General features: G+C 41.5%; 2 protein-coding genes across 2 annotated transcripts; one reads left to right on the top strand and one right to left on the bottom strand.

Annotated features, from left to right (window-relative positions):
* The first annotated feature begins 978 nt into the window (after positions 1-978).
* ndel1b (nudE neurodevelopment protein 1-like 1b) lies at positions 979-8,899 on the top strand. Its single transcript, XM_068718361.1, has 9 exons — positions 979-1,161; positions 3,259-3,355; positions 5,061-5,214; positions 5,909-6,057; positions 6,217-6,353; positions 6,449-6,616; positions 6,707-6,798; positions 6,935-7,080; positions 7,207-8,899. Exons 2-9 carry the CDS (start codon positions 3,270-3,272, stop codon positions 7,304-7,306), a joined length of 1,032 nt encoding a protein of 343 aa, XP_068574462.1. The 5' UTR covers positions 979-1,161; positions 3,259-3,269; the 3' UTR covers positions 7,307-8,899.
* On the bottom strand, positions 8,891-14,948 carry LOC137878182 (medium-chain acyl-CoA ligase ACSF2, mitochondrial-like). The gene is made up of 16 exons (XM_068718360.1): positions 14,745-14,948; positions 13,348-13,543; positions 12,744-12,872; positions 12,478-12,531; positions 11,713-11,831; positions 11,413-11,575; positions 11,213-11,308; positions 10,981-11,132; positions 10,806-10,897; positions 10,634-10,710; positions 10,421-10,528; positions 10,186-10,337; positions 9,930-10,071; positions 9,592-9,702; positions 9,439-9,507; positions 8,891-9,333 (listed from the first exon to the last, which is right to left on the bottom strand). Exons 1-16 carry the CDS (start codon positions 14,846-14,848, stop codon positions 9,283-9,285), a joined length of 1,815 nt encoding a protein of 604 aa, XP_068574461.1. The 5' UTR covers positions 14,849-14,948; the 3' UTR covers positions 8,891-9,282.
* Positions 14,949-20,323: the final 5,375 nt, after the last annotated feature.

Genomic DNA, 20,323 nt, shown 5'->3' with positions numbered 1-20,323 from the left:
GGCATTACTGTCAGTTCATGTGGCCAAGCTGGTTCATGTGTTATGTTCTACAGCACTATATGCTACACTGACATTCCTGAAATATTAGCAAAACTAGCACATCTGACCAATTCGCGATTACTTTTCAATCTAAATTACAATGTAGACCTATCCTGCTCAAATAAATTCGTTATATTTTCATTTTTTATCTTTTACAAGAACGACTTAATGTAAGTTATTAAACATAAATTTGACTCAATTTAATCAAGATTTGTGTAATTCATATACCGACTTTAATAAAGTTGGTTAACCTGTTTTTGTTGTTGTGCCTTTTCAAATAGTCTAATGAAGTTACTGTTAGTTTGCCCAATTCAAAATGTCAACAAGTTCACTAAACTCACAAAAAATGTTTTAATTGTTTTGAGCTACCCCAGAGTACCCCAGTTTCTAATTTCAAATGTATCAGATAAATAATGTAGGCCTATACATGTAAGGTTATTTATTAGCCGTTTTTACAGTGTTTTCCATGAGTTTCTTAAATGAGGGCAATGATAAATTATATTATATTGTATTCTATTGATAGCTCGTATATAGTATGACATATTCAATAGGGAGTGTAACAGAAAAAAAATACTAGACGATCAAAAATGTAAGTAATAATAATAATATTATTAATAATAATAATAATAATAATAATAATAATAATGACTGTGATTCAGCTGTCAGACTAAACATGCAGTTGTGTAATACAATTGTGAAATTAAGGGCACATATTCAGCTCTAATATTGTCCATAAATAATATAAAAGTAAAATAATATAATGGGAGCCTGGTTTGTCTTCTTCGTCCCTGTCCCTGTGTGTTGGTCTCTGGCAAGCATGCGCCACCTTGTGGTCACTGTCTGCAGTCAAACAGAAAAAAAGGTGCGGCTGATTCTAGTAGATGTATTTCTATAGCAGCCCTGCCCAGATCTGACGTCAACGTGGATTACGTCAGAACGTACGTCTGTCGGGATCATACGGCGGTTCCGGGAGACGCGTTGGCAATTTCCTAAACATCATTCGAGGCAGTAGAGAGGCGTGTGTGTGTGTGTCTGTGTGTGTGTTGGATGTGACACCGGCTGGAAGGCGACCCCCCCCCCCCCGAAACAGAAGATAGCTGGACGCCGATTTGACATGAGCAGGTACTGAGTTTAACTTTCAGAATACACCGTTTTTAATGTGTTTAGTGTCTGACCTGTTTGTGATTCTAGCTGTCGTGTTCAGCTGCTGCTTCTGTGTAACGTTAATCAACGTTGCCGAGAGAAGAGCTCGAGCTCTGTTTAAATGCCCAATAATCGCTTTGATTATTGCTTCATATGCCATTCAATTTCACTTTTGTCATGTGGAATGTTATGGTTTCTTTTAACAGCATGAAGCAAAGCACACTGTCGATCATCGTCTGTTTAACCACGCAGTAACGCACATTGATGGTGCCGTTTATTAGCTAACACCTAAATTAAACCTTCTGCTGGTCGGATACATTTAAACTGGGGACTGCTTAATTGTGAAAATGTGTGTATTTTCTGAAAATGATGTGTGATACGTGTCAATTGTCATTTTTGTAGTAAAGCCTCCTTCTGTTGATCACTTGATGATCAATAGTATGACTGTTTTGAACCTCTAACATGTTTTACATGTTCTTTAAAATGTTTCACAAGGGACCAACATATGGGCCCAGGTCAGGGGAGCTCTACCACCACACCCTGTAAAGCTGTAGGTCTGGTTATTATTCACATTAGAACAAACCAACAAGACTACAAAGAGGCATTTGACTCACCCCTCTCATAGGCCCCGTTATAAACAAATGTGACGACATGAGTGTCAGCAGTTTAACTCTTTAGTAAGCACCTAGTCATCCGCAACAAAAGAAGATGTAGAGACACGAATGTGGGAAAGGAAACTTTCTCTTCACTTCCTTCCACTGACTGTAGTTTCCAGATGTCCAGAGTCCTACTGCCTGACCTGGTGTTGTTCACAACAAACACATAAATCCAGGGGGGCAAACTGACACCAAAGGGTGCTGAAATGAGAGATAACGGGAACCGAGTCTCGGCTCTTGACCTGTTGCGTGATGTAACTGAGCCTCTGTGGTGTATTGTGTTACCAGTAGTGCACCACTCGCATGTCCTAGATATGTGAAATAGCTTTGGTAGCTCCTGGTCTCCAGTTTTCCTTCGTGATTTCCAAAGTAGCGTACTGACTCGTGAGGAGCCTGTAGCGGGTAAATTGTTGATGACGCCATCTAGGAGGAATGTTTAAAAGGGAAGAACAGGCGGTCCTGCCTCTGTCTCCATTCTTCTGAGTCTAGACCGTCTAAGCCCGAGACGGGCTAGTCTTGGTCAAAGTTATAACCGCCATGAACTGTTGAGAGTAGTTTGCTTGACCCTCAGTCCCGCGGAGGGGTTTCCTGTGCCGCTATCCTCTGGTTGTCTGACCTATCTGCAGGAAATCCTGAAAATCTCTTGTTCGGATTATGAATGTTCCTGAAGCCACAGCAATGGGAGCTGTGTTTAACCCACACAGAACACACACACACACACACACACACACACACACACACACACACCACCGGTCTTTCCAGATGTGTTAAATAATTTCCTGAACCTCATTAGCTCACCAGAAAAAGAGGAACAACCATTTAGTGAAGTGTTATTTCTGCAAACAGGACGGAAGATAGAAAAACTTTCGAACTGCTTCTACAACAGACAGCTTAATCCACACTTAATCTACATGGATTGCCTTTAATGAATTAGTAATGTTGACATCACATGAGTTGAGCTGCAAGGTTAGGAATTGAATGACGTTCAATAAAGGGGGCACACTTCTACTAAGCGTGTCACGATGGCCACTCAGTCAGTTTATCATAACTCTTCTTCTAAATAATAATCCGAGGATATGGTCAGTGATTCATGAGTAACTGAGGATGTAATGACCGATCTGCCTTTGTTCCTCACTTTTGAGTTAAGAAGTGACTCAAAGATCTGTTATCTTCTCCGTTGAGGAATGAGGAAAATGTTTTTATCTTGATTTGCCCGGTTTGTTCAGCACTGGGATATGATTCTACATGCCAAAGGAGACGTGTAGTGAAAGTGTTGTACCGTGTTTGAGTCACCTGCTAGTTTATTTTTTTTCACTGCTCAATGCTTGTCTTCTTTTCATCTCACGAGCGATTTCATGCGTACTTTTATGGTCAAATTAAACTGCTGTGAGGGTAACAAATATGTCTCTTTCATCCTCAGGGTGCCCTGACATGGAAAAAGAGATGATTCCCAAATTTACGTCAAAGGATGAGGAAGTTGATTACTGGAAGTCCCAAGCCCTCAAATATAAGAAAAGGTAGGTCCTGTGATTTACTTGTTATATCAAAAGTTTATGTCTGAATTTTTCAACTCTGTTTGAAAAAGTAGTAATCGCTGACTTTTACATAAAAGGCAGATGAGAATATGCTGAATATTTAGTCTTGTGGACTCGTCTCTGTTTAAAGTTACACAGAAATCCATGTTTAGCCATATAAGGCAAACGAGCACCAAACAGACTTTTTTGACATCAGTGCCCACAAACATCTGTGGCTTGTTTAGTAGGAAGTTACTACATCTTTGCCTTCTTAAACGGACATCACAGTCTATGTTCGCGTAGGCAGCAGTGGTGCTTGTGAGTGTTGTGTAATCTTTGTTGAACTTGGTCTGTCTGTCTTTCCTATTTCTGGAGTTGGGCCCCATCATAACCCTCAAAGGAAGTGTAAACCTGCACAGAGGGGGTTAAAGCCCTGGTGTTTTTTTTCTAAGAAATTTCTGATGTGGGTACACAGAGGAAAAAACTTAAACCCATGGAAAAAATAACTAAGTATATGGTGGCTTGTCTCACACATGCGTTTGTGCAAATGTTTTCTCAGTAAACGGCTCACAGTAGCAGCATGTAGTATTTCTGAGTTACCTATTGAAAAGTTATCTCCCTGAAGTGATATTTTAAATCCTTGCTGCTTGGACATCATACAGTTTATGATTATCCCTGAAAGATGTGATAGTGTGAGACGCATGTGTATTTCCTGCATCCCAGCAGGACCTGTTGTGTAATAAAGTTATAGGGCCCAGCGTGCTGATGAAGCAGCAACTGAGGCGTTTGGTATGTGTGGAACGACCTCGGCACAACAACTGATTCACGGATTCCAGTGCTCTGTAGAGCCACTGTGAGGCCATTATCGCAGCACAGGTCAGCTGATCTCAGAACAGTGTTCACCACAGTGTCATCATGTGTTTGCACACCCTTGATAGGCAAAACAAACTAGGGTCCATGTAGAATACATGAACTCAGAGATATTTGTCCTTCTTGTTCTGTGTTGCATGTATACTTGAATGAATCTACACGTTCAGAAGTAGCCTACGTTTTGTGTTATTGTGTGTGTTTATAGATACTACTACATGTGATCACTCCTTACCAGCATGCGCACACACACACACACACACACACACACACACACACACACACACACACACACACACACACACACACACACACACACATACACATACACACATCCTGGTAGCACATGTCTACTTCCTGTTTCTGTGCCCTCTCATTTTCTTTTCACCTCTCCTACAGCTGAGGACTCATGACAGCAGGCCTGTTTTTCTGAGCTGCTTCTGAACCACCTACTGCCACAGTACAGCTGTCTCTTTAGAGCCGTATATTTAGAATGCCTAACTCAACAATGCTGAGCCGTGCACAGTTTCCTGTGTGGCGAAGGTTAAAAATCTTTTTTATGCAGGTTTATTTCTGGCCGTTGGAGGTAAAGCTACTAGAACATGACTGAGCCTGGCTCATCTTACGAGACAAAAGCCAGTCAGCTTTCCAGAGCTCCTGCATGCAGTGATTTAGCCAGTCAGCTATACAGAACTGAATGGTGGACAGTGGACAGGGTAGCTGGTAGTTGACAATGATTGTTTATGTGTTTCCCCTCTGTCTGTGTGTCTGTGTCTGTGTCTGTGTCTGTGTGTGTGTGTGTGTGTGTGTGTGTGTGTGTGTGTGTGTGTGTGTCATCCAGCTGCTATGATGCCCAGGAGGAGCTGCAGGAGTTCCAGGAAGGGAGCCGTGAGCTGGAAGCTGAGTTGGAGGCACAGCTTTGCCAGGCTGAACACCGCCTTCGAGATCTCCAAACTGAAAACGAGAGGGTGAAGAACGAGGTGGCCAACCTCAAGGTGACTGGGCCTGGTGACTTACCTTGTAGTTTATTTGTGTATTTGGCTTTAACTGTGGGTCAGGACACAGATAAAGTAATTTGTGGCTGATCTGTTGGATCCTGAGGACAAAGTCAGACGTCTTATTTTTATGTTTGGTGTTAATAAGGCATGTTCTTAGGTAATCCTCCAGCAGTCCTTAATTAGATTGGAAGAAAATAGAAAACTGCAAGGACAAGTCTGGTTCTTAATCCCTGCAGGCATGAACAGTGGTCAGATTTATTCAGTGAGCTCTCGTCTGGTGAACATGCCCATCAAACGACTGTCTACTGTGCATTCAGGAAATCTCTGTAGCCACTATACGCGGAGCAGAAAAGTATTGTTATAGCAACTAATGCTGAAAACAAACTGTGTGAATGAACCAGAGAGATTGTGAATCATGCTCTGGGACCACAATACAGACATGCTAACTGGAGTGTAAACAAAGAGGCTTTTTGAAAGTAAGATAATGTGTGGAAGATCATCTTTACTCACTCTCTTATGATTCCGTTGTTTTTTGTTTAGTGTATAAATGGTACTTTCAAGCTGCATGCCTTAGCAAAATAATTTTTTTTTTTTATCCTGGAGCAATAGGTCTGTTTGATGTCCTTGTTTCTCGACACACACACTCACTCCCATGCTCTTTTCTCTTCTCCACTCTCTCCATCTCTATCAGGAGAAGCTGGAGCATCAGTATGCCCAGAGTTATAAACAGGTTTCTATGCTAGAGGATGACTTGGGCCAAACACGCAGCATCAAAGAGCAGCTCCACAAATACGTCCGAGAGCTTGAGCAGGCCAACGATGACCTGGAGAGAGCCAAAAGGTGGGACTGCCCCAGTGCATTTTGGTCAATATGTGAATTGTTTTCGGTAGCGCTGAGATGAGAATTCTAGCTGTATTTAGATTTTATAGCAATTGGGACCTACTGTAATGTTCATTCAGGTTTTAACAACTGTGCCCTTCAACCTCTACTCATGTGCAGGGCAACAATAGTGTCTCTTGAGGACTTTGAGGGCCGTTTAAACCAGGCCATCGAGAGAAACGCCTTCCTGGAAAGTGAGCTGGACGAGAAGGAGTCTCTTTTAGTATCCGTGCAGCGGCTGAAAGATGAAGCACGAGGTAAAAACAAGAATCCACTCTGCCCTTTCAGGATATGTCATCTGTGAAAGGGTTGGTGGAGAAGTGTTTCATAAGTTTAAATCTTTCTTCTGCAGACCTGAGACAGGAGCTGGCAGTACGTGAGCGGACTACAGAAAGGATGTCAGCACCTAGCTCACCCACTTTAGACATCGACAAGATGGATTCTGCAGTACAGGCCTCTTTATCCCTCCCAGCAACACCCGTAGGAAAGAGCATAGAGCACTCCTTCATCAGCCCAAAAGGTCAGGATTAATTAAAGTCACTCTCAATGCACATGTGAAATTGGAAATTCGAGGACATGTATTCTAATACCAGCTTGTGTCCTTGTGCAGCATTGACCAATGGATGTGGCAACTCATCCCTCACTCCTTCTGCTAGAATCTCAGCTCTTAATATTGTTGGCGATCTCCTGAGGAAAGTTGGGGTAGGTATCATTTCATTTAAGACATAATTACATTAATTATCAGAATAGGTTGCAGAGCACAGAGGAACAGTGTGTCCTCAACCACAAGAGATGATGAGGCTAAATACAGATCCTACTTCCTGTTTTTGTGACTTAGGCTTTGGAGTCCAAAATCGCCGCCTGCAGGAACTTTGCCAAAGACCAGGCAGCAAGAAAAAATTACTCTATAGACAACGACAAACTCATCAACAGCAATGCCACAAAGTTCTCTCATTCTCTACACACTACTTACTTTGACAAAACGTGAGTCTTTTTTTAGCAAGTTTTGTTCTGCTCCCAGCAATGCAGTGTATTATACCTGGTTTTATGCACATTTGTTCCGCCCTGTATGTGTGTCTGTGTTTGCTAATATTGAAAATGTCCATGTAGCGACTGCAGGACTGTAAATGGATTGGACCCCAGCTCCCTGACCGCCATTGCAACATCCAGAGCCCTGCCTCCACCAGGCATGCTGCCTCTGAGAATGTGAGGCGTCCCAAACCACATAAACCTCTACTGAAACTCCTATTCACCTAACTCAATGTGGGAACCGAGACGACACTTAAAAGACCATCACATTGTGTGTGTGTGTGTGTGTGTGTGTGTGTGTGTGTGTGTGTGTGTGTGTGTGTGTGTGTGTGTGTCTGTGTGTCTGTCTGCCCCCCTGTTTGGGATTGTGCATTTTTGAATGTGATGTGTGGAAAGAGAGGCTTGATGATACAATGGAGTTGCGTCCAGTTTGCAGCGCTAAATGCATCTGTGAGTAGGTTCCTACCACATACTTGCATGTGCCTATAGCCGTACTGTACTGTGCTTGTATGAATGTCATTGCAAATGCGTTGCTTTTTAGCTGTCAACTCCGGAGTGGCACCATTATATTCTTGGTTCCATCGTTCGCCTGAAAGTTACTATCCCTGACAAAAGGTCCTCAGCAGACCACAGCTTCATCCTTACCTTCTTTTCCTCCTGTATTTTCACTAAAATTGCACAGGTAAACTATTTTCAATTTTAGAATGTATTATATTTAAAAAAGGGATGTGTTCATATTAATTAATTTATCTCACAGTATGCTTTAAAATGCAATGTTTCCTATTTGCTATTTTCTTGCATGTGTGCATATGTAATGTGGGGTTGGAGAGGTGCACCCCATATTCATGACGGAAGTGAATGTTGATCGTTCAAAGCCATGTAGCCATGACGCAGCCGTTCCTCTTGTTACGGGCCACTTGCTGTATTTGGAAGTAGTCTCCATGTTAAAGGTTGGAAATATCAGCTGGTCCTGTCCTCTGGGTTAAACCTGAAACAAACGGCTCCTCACAGTTTCTGCTGCAGTCGTGTGTTTTCCTCTGTGGACATCCATTGACATTTCGAGGGAACAGTTTTGCCTTTTTTTTTTAAATGTTTAATATATTGATTTTTTTTTTAACTATTGTGACAGGCTCATTTACCTCATTCTGATATAATGGCAATTATCCACGATGGATTATAGGTAGCTAAATTTGGCTTTATAAAACTCTTACAAAAGGATAGAAAACAAAACTGACTGAAGGATTCTTTTTGAGACTGTATGTTAACTTTGGCTGGTTTATGAATTTATGGTCCATTGTGGCATTTGTGTCATGCAGCATATTTGCTGATTATTTGTTATTGTGTGAACCTAATGCTAATTTGACTTGATTCTTTGATTTTTAGCTGGAAATTGGCAATGCATTCACTTTTTACATGCCATAATTTGGTCTAAATCCATTTTGCCCACATATTTCTCAATTTCATAGATCTTTGTGTCACCACCTCAAAGCATAATTTGAAGCCTTTAGTATTATTTTTGTTTAGTAATATGAGATGTCATTTTGGGCACTCTATGAGCCTGTTACTACAGTGTGTTCTACAGTCAGTGTATATAGCTTGTAAGGATGGTAATTTTGCCTACCATATTTGTACATACTGACATTTGGCATTAAGGTTCTATTTATTTCAGATTCTGTATGGCATGTTCAGATAATGAATGATTAAAGCCATTGTATTATGATATCGAATTGTTTGTCAAAATTGTTTAAGCAAATAAAGATTGAGATGACATATATATATATATATATTGTGTAGTTTGTAATTAAAGTGATACAGCACAAGGTCCACTTATTGGCCATTTTCCAAAGCTTTCACTCCCATGTTGTGGCTTTCTTCAGTGGATGGAGTTTGTTCCATGAAAGGGTAAAAAGTACTGGGTTGGTCACGGTTGTGGTGGACTGGTGTTCATGCGGTCAAGTAATAAACTCACTGTACTTTTATATCAACATTAAAACAACAAAGTAATGAGGAGTGAGATTTCATGTAATGACAATTCAGCAGCTAATCAGTTACAGAGTCCCAGTTCAGCTCTCTGTAAAGAAAACATTAACTCAACACTCCTCGTTTCTGACTTTCCCGGCTGATGCACTCAAACACGGTCGATCAGGGTCCACAAAATTAAAGGCCTAATTTCTTCTCCATTTCCTCCTTTAATATGTTCTTCTTGATCTAGAAAAACAGACAGCAGCCGCTTTAGTCTCATTATACTGATCAACAGTAAATCATGGCAGCCATCAGGATAGTTCCGTTGGTGTTAGAGCAGAAGTATCGTACCTTTCCAGAGACTGTCAGAGGGTAGCTGTCTACAAAGATCACGTAGTGTGGGATCTTGAAGTGGGAAATCTAGCGGAATAAAACACAACATGTACAGCCTTGCTGATTTTCAGTGTGTTGAGCAGTTTCATTGATCACATCACCTACACTCACCTGGCCTTTGCAGAAAGCTTTTATCTCCTCTGCACTGGATGTCTGGTCCTTCCTCAGCCTGATGCAGGCACACACCTGCTCACCCAACCTCTCATCTTTCACTCCAACCACCTGGGAAACGGACAGAGAAATAAAACAACCAGAGAGTAGATTCAACACCTCAGCGCATGAGTATAACATGAAATATATTCTCATGAAATGCACAGTAAAAAGAATGTCTACAATTGTCTACACATTCAGAGAGAAAACTAGTATGTCTTCAAGGTGCGTCTTTGCTGTCACCTGCTTGGAGACAATGAATCTGACTTCTGCTGCCCTCCAGTGGTGCTGAGTCTTACCTGCACCTCCTGTACTTTGGGATGTGTAAAGAGAAATTGCTCTATCTCAGCGGGATAGATGTTCTCCCCTCCTCGGATGATCAAGTCTTTTATGCGTCCTTCAATGCAGCAGTATCCCAAACTGGTTAGACTGGCTGTGTCACTTTGTAGAAGAATGATCACACAACATGTAACATGTGAGCATCAACCCGTTCCGGTAACAGGTCTCGGTATTTTCTCTTCTAGACAAACATTCAGTATACATGTAGTATCTTACCCAGTCCTGTACCAGCGGTCTTGAGAGATAGCCTCTCTGGTTTTCTCCGGATCGTTCCAGTATCCGTGCATCACACAGCTGCCTCTGATCATCAGCTCTCCTGGGGCCCCCACAGGGACAATCTCCCCAGTATCAGGGTCCACCACTTTAGCCTATAGTAAAGAGACACAGGCATACAGTCACAGTGTTTTTATGCAATATGTAGATACAGGTTTTAGCAAAAAATAAGGCATACCTCAGTGTGGCTCATGATACATCCAACAGTATTTATCTTCAGCTCCTCACTGTCTTGTGGGAATCCCAGAAATGTAAGGGGGCTGTTCTCAGTGGTCCCATAACCTATCTATTAAAACATGATGTACACATTTTCAAATATGTTGGCAAAGCTATACTCCAAAGAGTTTTATACAGCATTATTTGAAAATGTTCAGGACATGTAACTGCTCACCGTTATCTCTTTCATGTTCATGTCTGTTTTCAGTTTTCTCACAATCTCAGGTGGGCACGGAGAACCTGCCATGATGCCTTAAACACAGCAGCACATAAGCAAAGAGACCTCAAATGCTTGCTTAACATAACACCAAGTTTAATACAACGTATTCATCAAAGTCTTCTATTACCAGCTTCAATTGATGACAAATCACACTTGTGTAAATCCTGTTGGATGAGCATGTCGGTGAACATAGTGGGAGTGCCATAAACAAAATTACACCTTGAGAAGAAACACAAGAATCAATTTGAGTGCATAATGTTGCATATTTGAAAATAATTTGGGTGATGAGCAGCGTGCCATACTTTTCACTCTGAATGGCCTCGAGGTTGGCTCGGCTGTTGTAGCCGGAGGAAGGGAAGACCAGTGTGATACCATGTACAGCCATTGTCATCCCTGCCACCACAGATCCAAAGCAATGGTACAAGGGTACGGGCACACACACTCGCACCTGAGGCTGAGAAGAATATGGAAAATAAGATCACTTAAAATTGAAATGTCTTTTTTGTGCAAATTGAGAGAGAAAAATGGACTTACTCTAGATCCATAACCCATTCGGAGACCCATGAAGTAGGCATTGTTTACAATATTGTGGTGGGAAAGACAGGCTCCCTTCGGACTCCCTGTAGTCCCCTGAAACAAATAAACATGAAGATCTGAATCCTAGTTACATCATAATGTCAGTCAAAGTTATATAATAAATGTGCCTGTGTGAAAGATGCAATGTTGAAGGTTACTGATGTGAACTGGATGTTGATGGGCTCATCGAAGGACAGCTTGCTCTGCAGATCCATCAGCTGTTTGTGGTGCCGACTCTCCCCTGCTTGCATCACATCATCGACATGGAGCATCCCTGGCTCTCTGCTATCCGTCACAATCACCATACGCAAGTCTGGCAACCTGGCAGACCCAAGATATTAATATCACATCCACAGAACTATTATTATAGAGTGTGAAGTATTTGCAGCCTCTTACTCCCATAATGACAATAGAGGAAAAAAACATGCATGTGACATTTGACATTGGCTTTGTCGAACCTGGAGCTTTTGATCATGCCTTCTGGTGTCGTGCCGATCTCCGGGCAGAGCTCCCTCAGCATGTCACAAAAACGTTGGGTTTTAAAGCGGGAAGGGCAGACCACAGCTTTACACTGGACCTGCATGTGACAAATCAATGGCATGTGGAAGGATTACTATTTCTATGAAAATGTTAAATTGTCAGATTCATGCTTTTGTATTTTACTTTGGTTCAACAGTACAGTAATCATTTGGTTTTCAGAGGTAGAAGTACTTAGTTATTGTAAATATAGCAATACCACAGTGTAGAAATACTGTGTTACAAGTAAAAGCTCGGCATTTGAACTCTAACTTAAGTAAAAGTTCTAAAATATTTGCACCTATTATACTTTAAGTAGAAAACGTTCACATGCTGTACAGCCCATTTTAAAATAATGTATATCATATTAGTTAATATGTAATTATTGATGCTTTAAAATGCATATTACTTCAATGTTGCAGCTGGTAAAGGTGGGGCTTTTTACAATATATATTTTGGCTAGCTTGTGAATTTCACCAATAGATCAATAAATACTAATCTTTATCCAGAATAACATGTCATATTTTATTAGTTGATTATTTTGTATTATTAATCTAATTCTGGAAAGTTACTAGAAATGTTTGTGAGAGGACGGCAGGGATACTTCAGTTTCTCTTTTATTCCTTTATGCACTTCATGCCCCAGGTTCTGAGACCACCACTGGTGTTATGTAATAGGCTAATGCCCTGTAACACAACTCGTCGTACCTGCTTTAGAGTAAACTCCACTTCTTTCACCTGATAGGCCGGGTTCAATGACACCTGCATGTATGAAAATGTGAAAGAGTCAATTGTACGTATACAGGCCCACAACACACATTTTCCAAAGGTCTTTCCAGTACATACCATATCATACACATATTATACTGTATTCTTGACAGCAGGGTGTTTGGCAACACAGAGCAGCTGTCTGTCTAACCCCAAGGCTACACAGTACATGTGATTTTGACGTTATAAACTACTCACAAACTGACCAGTATAATTCCAGCTTTGGCTGATGCAAACTGGAAGAGGATCCACTCATACGTGTTGGGTCCCCAAACTCCCAGTCTGTCGCCTCGCTTCAGGCCCAAAGCAAGCAGACCTGCAGCCGCCTTGTCAACCTGCAGCAATGAATGTCACAAAAATACAAAGCAGTATCACTTCTGGCAATTTACACAAGCATTCTAGCTTTGTGGATGCGATAGTGCTTGATAGAACAAGTTTCCTGTGATTTATAGAAGCTTCGTGATGACTCAAAGAAGAGAATCAATTCATATAGTAAAACTAAATGTTATGGGTGCTGCTTCATTTAGATTCATTGACAAAGCAGACTTAGTTTTAAGGAGGCACATTTTGTGTCTCAGGGGCAACACCTGTGATTTCAGTAGGTGTCAAACGGTTAAACAACAATTCTATTAACCTAAAAAGTTAACACAGACAGAAAAGGTACTAGCTATTTAGCAATGATTTGACATGTTGATCTGACACATTAGCTCCAACAAATTGTCTCGTTATTGAAACAGGAAACTCATTCGTATAGCATGAATAGCATTGAAGTGTTGATACATGCATGCAGGCACAAAGTAGGAGACGCACATCTTGCTGAAACTGTGCAAAGGTTTTCCGAACGCTGTCCTGCAGGAAGACCACAGCTTCACGGTCAGGCCAGCGCTGGACTGTGGAGTCCAGGCTCTGGCCTACAGTCAGGGGGAGCAGAGAGAAGGAGGAGGTGCCATGCACATAGCTGCTGGTCAGAGAGGATGTGTGCGGAGGACTGTCCACATGGAGGGATCTGGCATATGACGATTCAGGAAAAATGCACAGGGGTCAAATATAGTGCATGGTCTAGGATTTAAACGCCAAAATGTACTGCAGGTAAGTGATACACGAGATACACAATTTAAAGTAAACTAGTACAATTTAAATCAAGTACAAATTAAAAGATAAAAAACACAGCAAATACTCCCACATTTGGTTTCACAACCAAAATCAATTTAAAAGCAGCAAGATTTTTGAAGTCAATTCTCTGAGTGACAGCAGCCAGTGTAAGTATTTCAGAACTGTTCTGTCCTGCTTGAAACTCAAGTAGGAAGTTTGGTGGGGTGGATTCAATAAGGATCATATTCCCAGTACTGGCGTCCAACCAGGTCTCTGTTAAAAACAAAATCCAGCTTGTAAGAAGTTATAAAGTCATTGATTAAAAGTGATTTTCTTCACAGGGAACATTAATGGGGCTATAGTTTTAGTTTTCTATGGAGCAGACCATGCGTTACTTGGCTTCCATGTGAATCAGATTTGAAGGATTGGTATATTTGACTGTGCTTATTTGATCACTGCTAAGTATTTGAGAAGATTGTTAGTTGCTCTCCTCAAAAGTTACTTTGCGAGAAACACAGCGGCTGAAGCGAACCATGACGCGGTCGATTGGGGGAGGGGACCAGAAACTGAACGACCTGTTTACTATGGACCAAGAAAGAGTCGAGGGGTAGGGTGACGCCATGGTTTAGTAAGAACGCAGTCGGACAAATAAAATCAGACTCAGTGATCAGAGACTCACTCTTGACTTGGCCAAGAAAAAAAATCTAAGTCAGTGGACTACTGCAAGCAAAAACTACATTGAGGAGCTATTGTTTCCGTGCACTGATAATGATTCTGAAACCAAACATATGGATAAACAAAGACTGCATATTATTAACGGACAGAAACGTCGTGGTCAGTCCTTGAATGCACGTGGACAAAATGTTTTTTAATCTTTATATTGTCGGCTGTAATATCAGTAACTCTTTGATTACGTGAGATCGTGGTTTCCTTATTATTATTATTATTATTATTTTTAAATCAGAAAATGTTTAGCCTGCATGCTGCTATGACCTTTCAATGTTCAGATGAATTCATAATTATTTACAATGAACCATTAATGGAACACTAACTTCAATACATGTTTGCTTGACACCATGTTGCCATTTGACCACTGAACATGAGCATAAACTTACCGACACCACGGGAGCAAACTTGTGCTGCATATCTTCCACGCCTTATGTTGTAGTCCTTCCACATATCTGAGCCTGTGAGCCCAGGAGCTTAGCAGTGCAGACATTGGTCTATAAGCACCCGATCTGATTCAACTGGATGTAGATACTGTGTAGTTAGAGGGTACTGGCTCTTGACAACAAATGAGCTGGTTCATATCTGCCTAGTTTTACAAGGGTTGGATTATATCACTGTGTGTGTGTAATTTTTAACTTCCGCTCACCTCTGTTGGCTTAGAGCCAACTTCAAACCCATTTCAGCATATTCTAAGAAAACATAATTATAAAGAAAACTAGAAAATTTCGCAAGAAATTTTGACAGTGTGGCTTCTACTGCCCGAAGGCGTCACAATATATACATAAACGCTTATGTTACCGGCAGTATCGTTGAGGTTCGATTGAGATAATGCTTCTCTCTTTTCTGCATTTTAGATTCATACTCTTGAAAAAGTTAAACCAAGTTAAAGCTGACGCTTTTATTTTGAAAACTTACCGGATGCTCTATCCCTTATCGGTGTCTGACTTCCTGCCTGGGTCGATCTGCTCTGTGTTAATTGACGCAATAAACCCGAGCCTTGGGCTCTCGCGCACCCTTCATTGAGGCAGAGTAGTGTTTGCCACCCCTTAATGTCAGATCAGCAACACTAAATATGTTCTACACAGACGTGAAATACAGTACCTATTATATGGAAAGAAAGGACATATAATAAAAGTGTCTACAAATATTACAGTGTGTGTAGGAATGAGACAGCAAAAGGCACGCGCTCAACCCAGTTAGTGAGGGATTCACAGTCTGAGGTGAGGAACAGCTGGTCACTGCCTCACCTCACTGTCTCCTCTCTGTTTGAACAGGACATGCGCTAATTCAGAGATTTTGATTATAAAAATGTTTGGAATAATACAGAAATTACATTTATAGCGCAGATCAGTAGAGAAATATTAATATTTATTTTATTTTAGCATTATTTGTTTTTTACATTTCATCATCACACCCTGACCACACGTCCCTGTAGAGCTCTGGGTGAACACAGATGGCTACAGTTTGTACTTCCTGATTCAACAACAACAGGACGTCAGTGATGACAGGAGGAACATCGCGCCAACCGCGTCGCTTCAAACGCGTCGCTCCAAACGCGTCGCCCCAAACGCCCCAAACGCGTCGCTCCAAACGCCCCAAACGCGTCGCCCCAAACGCGTCGCCCCAAACGCGTCGCTCCAAACGCCCCAAACGCGCCGCTCCAAACGCGTCGCTCCAAACGCCCCAAACGCGTCGCTCCAAACGCGTCGCCCCAAACGCCCCAAACGCGTCGCCCCAAACGCGCAGCTCCAAACGTGTCGCTCCAAACGCCCCAAACGCGCCGCTTCAAACGCGCCGCCCCAAACGCGCCGCCCCAAACGCGCCGCGCAAAATTTGCGTCACTGCAGTCTCATCACGTCTGTGCAAAGACTTTGTATGTAATCTCATCACGCAAATAATTCGCCCTGCGTTCGGTGTGAACACAGCTGGCAGCCTCGTGGGGAGGGGAGGGGGGAGCTGCGCTCATGTGATTGCTTGAAAATGAGGCTGACATCTGATTGGCTACAGATAGGTCCATGTTAAAAAAAACGTATTTGTGAATCCGGCCAGGCAGGGGAGTCTCAAAAAACCCACCAACAAATGTGAAGAGATCCACAAACAAATACACACAAATCCACAAACAAATAGAAAACATCCACACACAAATACATACAAATGCAGAAATATATTTGTTCTGCGTGCATTTGTGAGTCACATTTATTTGTAAATCCTTCTGTGTAGAGACAGGCAGACAGACAGAGAGAGAGAGAGAGCGCGTGCGTGCGTGCCACTGGTTGCCATGGTGACGACGCAGGGCCTGGAGAGTCTGTGAGTCTGTTTGTTTATAAACATCAGTAATTAGCTGAATTAAGAACACCTGTGAGCCTGGCAGACTTTTCATGAGAAAACACTGGAAAACACCTGTCAAACAAATGCACTTTATACCAAAACCATGAGTCCAATCAATAAAATAAGTGCACCGTGAGAGAGATAAGACTCTGCCGAACGCCCTGGTATGTTTTTTATGTTCATAGTGTTATAAATGTGAGCGCCAGCGCAAGTTACAAAACTGGTACCGTCTGCTTTCTTTGACAAATTTCTTTTCTGATTTAACATGGGGTTTAATGGAGCAGTCGGTTGGAATTCATGTCGCTCCACGGCTGTTTGAGCCAAATGTGTAAGTCCGTTGGATTCCATAAAGACTTTGTTGCGACCAGCACAAGATTTCCAAGCTTTTTGGCCAAAAATGGTGTATAAAGAGTAAAAATTGAGGGAATGGGAGCAATTTGTTTGGAAAAATCACAGAACATTTTCCTGCTCTGCTTCACTCTGACCGTGATGTCATCACTCTAGCACTTAACGAGCTGCGCAATACACACCCATTATAAAATCTGAAACAGACCCAAAGTTTTGCTGAAACTAAATCGGTGACTTCATGAAAACTATGCTAGCTAGCAAAATGTCCATTTGGCTAAATAACGTCCATCAATTTGTCTACGTTTTAAACTTTGAATCATGTTTCTACGTTAAAGTATGGCTGGTCAATATGGGTCCAAAGTTAAGTGTTTTTTTTGCTTTCTTCACGCCGAAATCCCATTCAAGTCAATGGGCCGATTTTTCATCGTAGATCGCGATTTTCGGGGAAACCGCTGGGCGAATTTCTTATAAAAGTCATAGCTCACGATTCCCGATCAAGCCGCACGTGTTGAATTACTTTTTGAGCAGGTGTTGGCAACGCTGTGGGACTAGTTTCGCGGCAAACTCTGATGTGGAAGATGGAGAATAAGAATAACTAGAAAATGCATTTCCTGCTGAAAATGCGTTGGAATGCTGAAAGCTGAAAGCTGAAAGCTGAAATGAATTGCAAAAACATTGCTGAAAATACAGAAATGAGAGACTACCGGTCTGAAAAATGTTGAAGCTCGAAAGCATTTAAACTGCACTGCTGAAAACCCTTTTCGTTGAAACGTCTAACTATGGTGTCTGTAGCTGAAAGTATGAGAAAGAAGGCTTTGAAAGTTGAAGAAGTTTAACAGGATTTGAAGATTTTCTCCATAGATATCCCATTCAAAACAAATTGCAAAAAGCTTAATAATTCAAAAAGTTTAAAGATTACAAATATGAAAAATATCACCCCTCTCCTGAAAAAGCTGAATATTTTGATATTCGTACAGCTTCTGTGGCTTAAAAAATGTCAGCAGTAGTGATATTTGTAGTAGTAGAAGTTGTAGTTGTAGTAGAAGTATTATTAGTAGTAGAAGTATTAGTAATTAGAAGAAGCAGTATAAGTAGTAGTATCAGTAGTCGTAGTAATAGCTGTAGTAGTGGTCGTAGTATTTAATATAACAGTAGTAGTAGTAGAAGAAGTAGTAATAGTAATGGCAGTATTTGAAGTGATAGCAGTAGTATTAGTACTAGTAGCAATCGTACTAATAGCTGTAGTAGTGTTGGTACTGGTAGTAGCATGAATAGCAGCAGTAGTGGTAGCAGAGAGAGAGCCAGAGGGAGAGAGGGAGAGACAGAAAGAAAGACAGAGAGAGAAACACAGAATGACAGGAAGACAGAGATAGAGAGACTGAATGAATGAGTGTGAGAGAGTGAGAAAGGCAGACAGTTATATGTACTGAGTGAGTGGGAGAGAGAGACAGGCAGACAGTCAGATGGACTGACTGTGTGGGAGAGAGACAGGCAGACAGACAGTTACATTGACTGAGTGATTTGGAGAGAGAGACAGGCAGACAAACAGTTATTTGTACTGAGTGAGTGAGACAGGCAGACAGACAGTTATTTGTACTGAGTGAGTGAGTGAGACAGGCAAACAGACAGTTATATGTACTGAGTGAGTGAGACAGGTGGACAGACAGTCATCTGGATTGAGTGAGAAGAGCAGACAGACAGTTATATGTACTGAGTGAGTCAGAGAGAGAGACAGGCAGACAGACAGTCAGATGGACTGAGTGTGTGGGAGAGAGAGACAGGCAGACAGACAGTTATATGAATTGAGTGAGTGAGTGAGACAGGCAAACAGACAGTTATATGAACTGAGTGAGTGAGACATGCAGACAGACAGTTATATGTACTGAGTGAGTGAGTGAGACAGGTGGACGGACAGTCATCTGGATTGAGTGAAAAGAGCAGACAGACAGTTATATGTACTGAGTGAGTGGGAGAGAGAGAAGAGCAGACAGACAGTCAGATGGACTGACTGAGTGGGAGAGAGAGACAGGCAGACAGACAGTTATATGGAGTGAGTGAGTGAGTGAGACAGGCAGACAGACAGTTATATGTACTGAGTGAGTGAGTGAGACAGGCAGACAGACAGTTATATGTACTGAGTGTGTAGAGAGAGACAGACAGACAGAGAAAGAGAGAGTGTGTGTGCGCGCGCGTGCGTGCGTGTGTGTGTCATTGGTTCCCATGGTGACAACGCAGCAGTTGGAGAGTCTGTGAGTCTGTGTGTTTATAAACATTAGTAATTAGCTCAAGCACGAACACCTGTGAGCCTGCCGCCTTTTCATGAGAAAAAAACTGGAAAACACCTGTCAAACAAAACCACAAAACCCCCATAACCATAGCCCCTATTGATCCGATATTAAAACTGGAGAGGGAGGATGACTTGAAGAACAGATCATGCGAAAATTGTGTCTGTAGTGTAAAAAAAAGTGGCTTCAATGGCGATTTAGAAATGGGGTACGTTTGTCTGTGCAAGACTTTTTTGAAGTACGTTTTAACATTGGGGTCTATGGAGGAGAAAGTTGGTTTTCCTCTCAAGTAAAGGCTTTTGAGCCAAATGTGTAAACCTGTGGGATTCCAAAGTCATATGTCTACGACAAGGACAAGATTAGCTACGTTTCCATCCAAAAATTATGCATGTAGAGTGAAAATTGAGGAGTCAGTCGCAAAAGACAAATATTTTTTTTACAGGAATCTCAGGCTTCTCTTCACTCTAGCGGTGACATCACGCACTCTAAGCTGCGCAATACACACCCATTATAAAAGCAGAAAAGGACTGGAAAACACATGAAAGCAAAAATGCTACTATTCAAAAAGTGTAAAAGATATCAAAATGATTATAACATACAATCATTGGTCAGGGTTTTCTCAACATTTGAAAGTTTAAATGGTGTCTGTAGCTGAAAGTATGAGGAAGTAGAAGGATCTGAAAGTTGAACAAGTTTAAGAGGATTTAAAAATATTCTCCATAGACATCCCATTCAAAAAATAAGTTGCAAAATGCTTAATAATTCAAAAAGTTGAAAGATTAGAAAAATGATGAGAAATAGCACCCCTCTCCTGAAAAAGCTGAACATTTATATAGTTGAATGGTTTCTGTAGCTTAAGAAATGTGGAAGTTTTTAAGTGCCAAAATACGTACGGAAGAAATAGTTGAATAAAGATTCGAAGAACAATACTTGGAATGCTGAATCAGCATTCCAACAATAAGCCCGCAGGATTACAGTCAGTGTGCTTTGGCACAGGCCTTGTG

The sequence above is a fragment of the Cebidichthys violaceus genome, unplaced genomic scaffold (genome assembly GCF_023349555.1).
Source record: "Cebidichthys violaceus isolate CVI_PGR_0920_01 unplaced genomic scaffold, fCebVio1.0.p SCAF_23, whole genome shotgun sequence".
In the NCBI taxonomy this organism is placed as follows: Eukaryota; Metazoa; Chordata; class Actinopteri; order Perciformes; family Stichaeidae; genus Cebidichthys; species Cebidichthys violaceus.
This window is presented reverse-complemented; position numbering and strand designations above follow the sequence as displayed.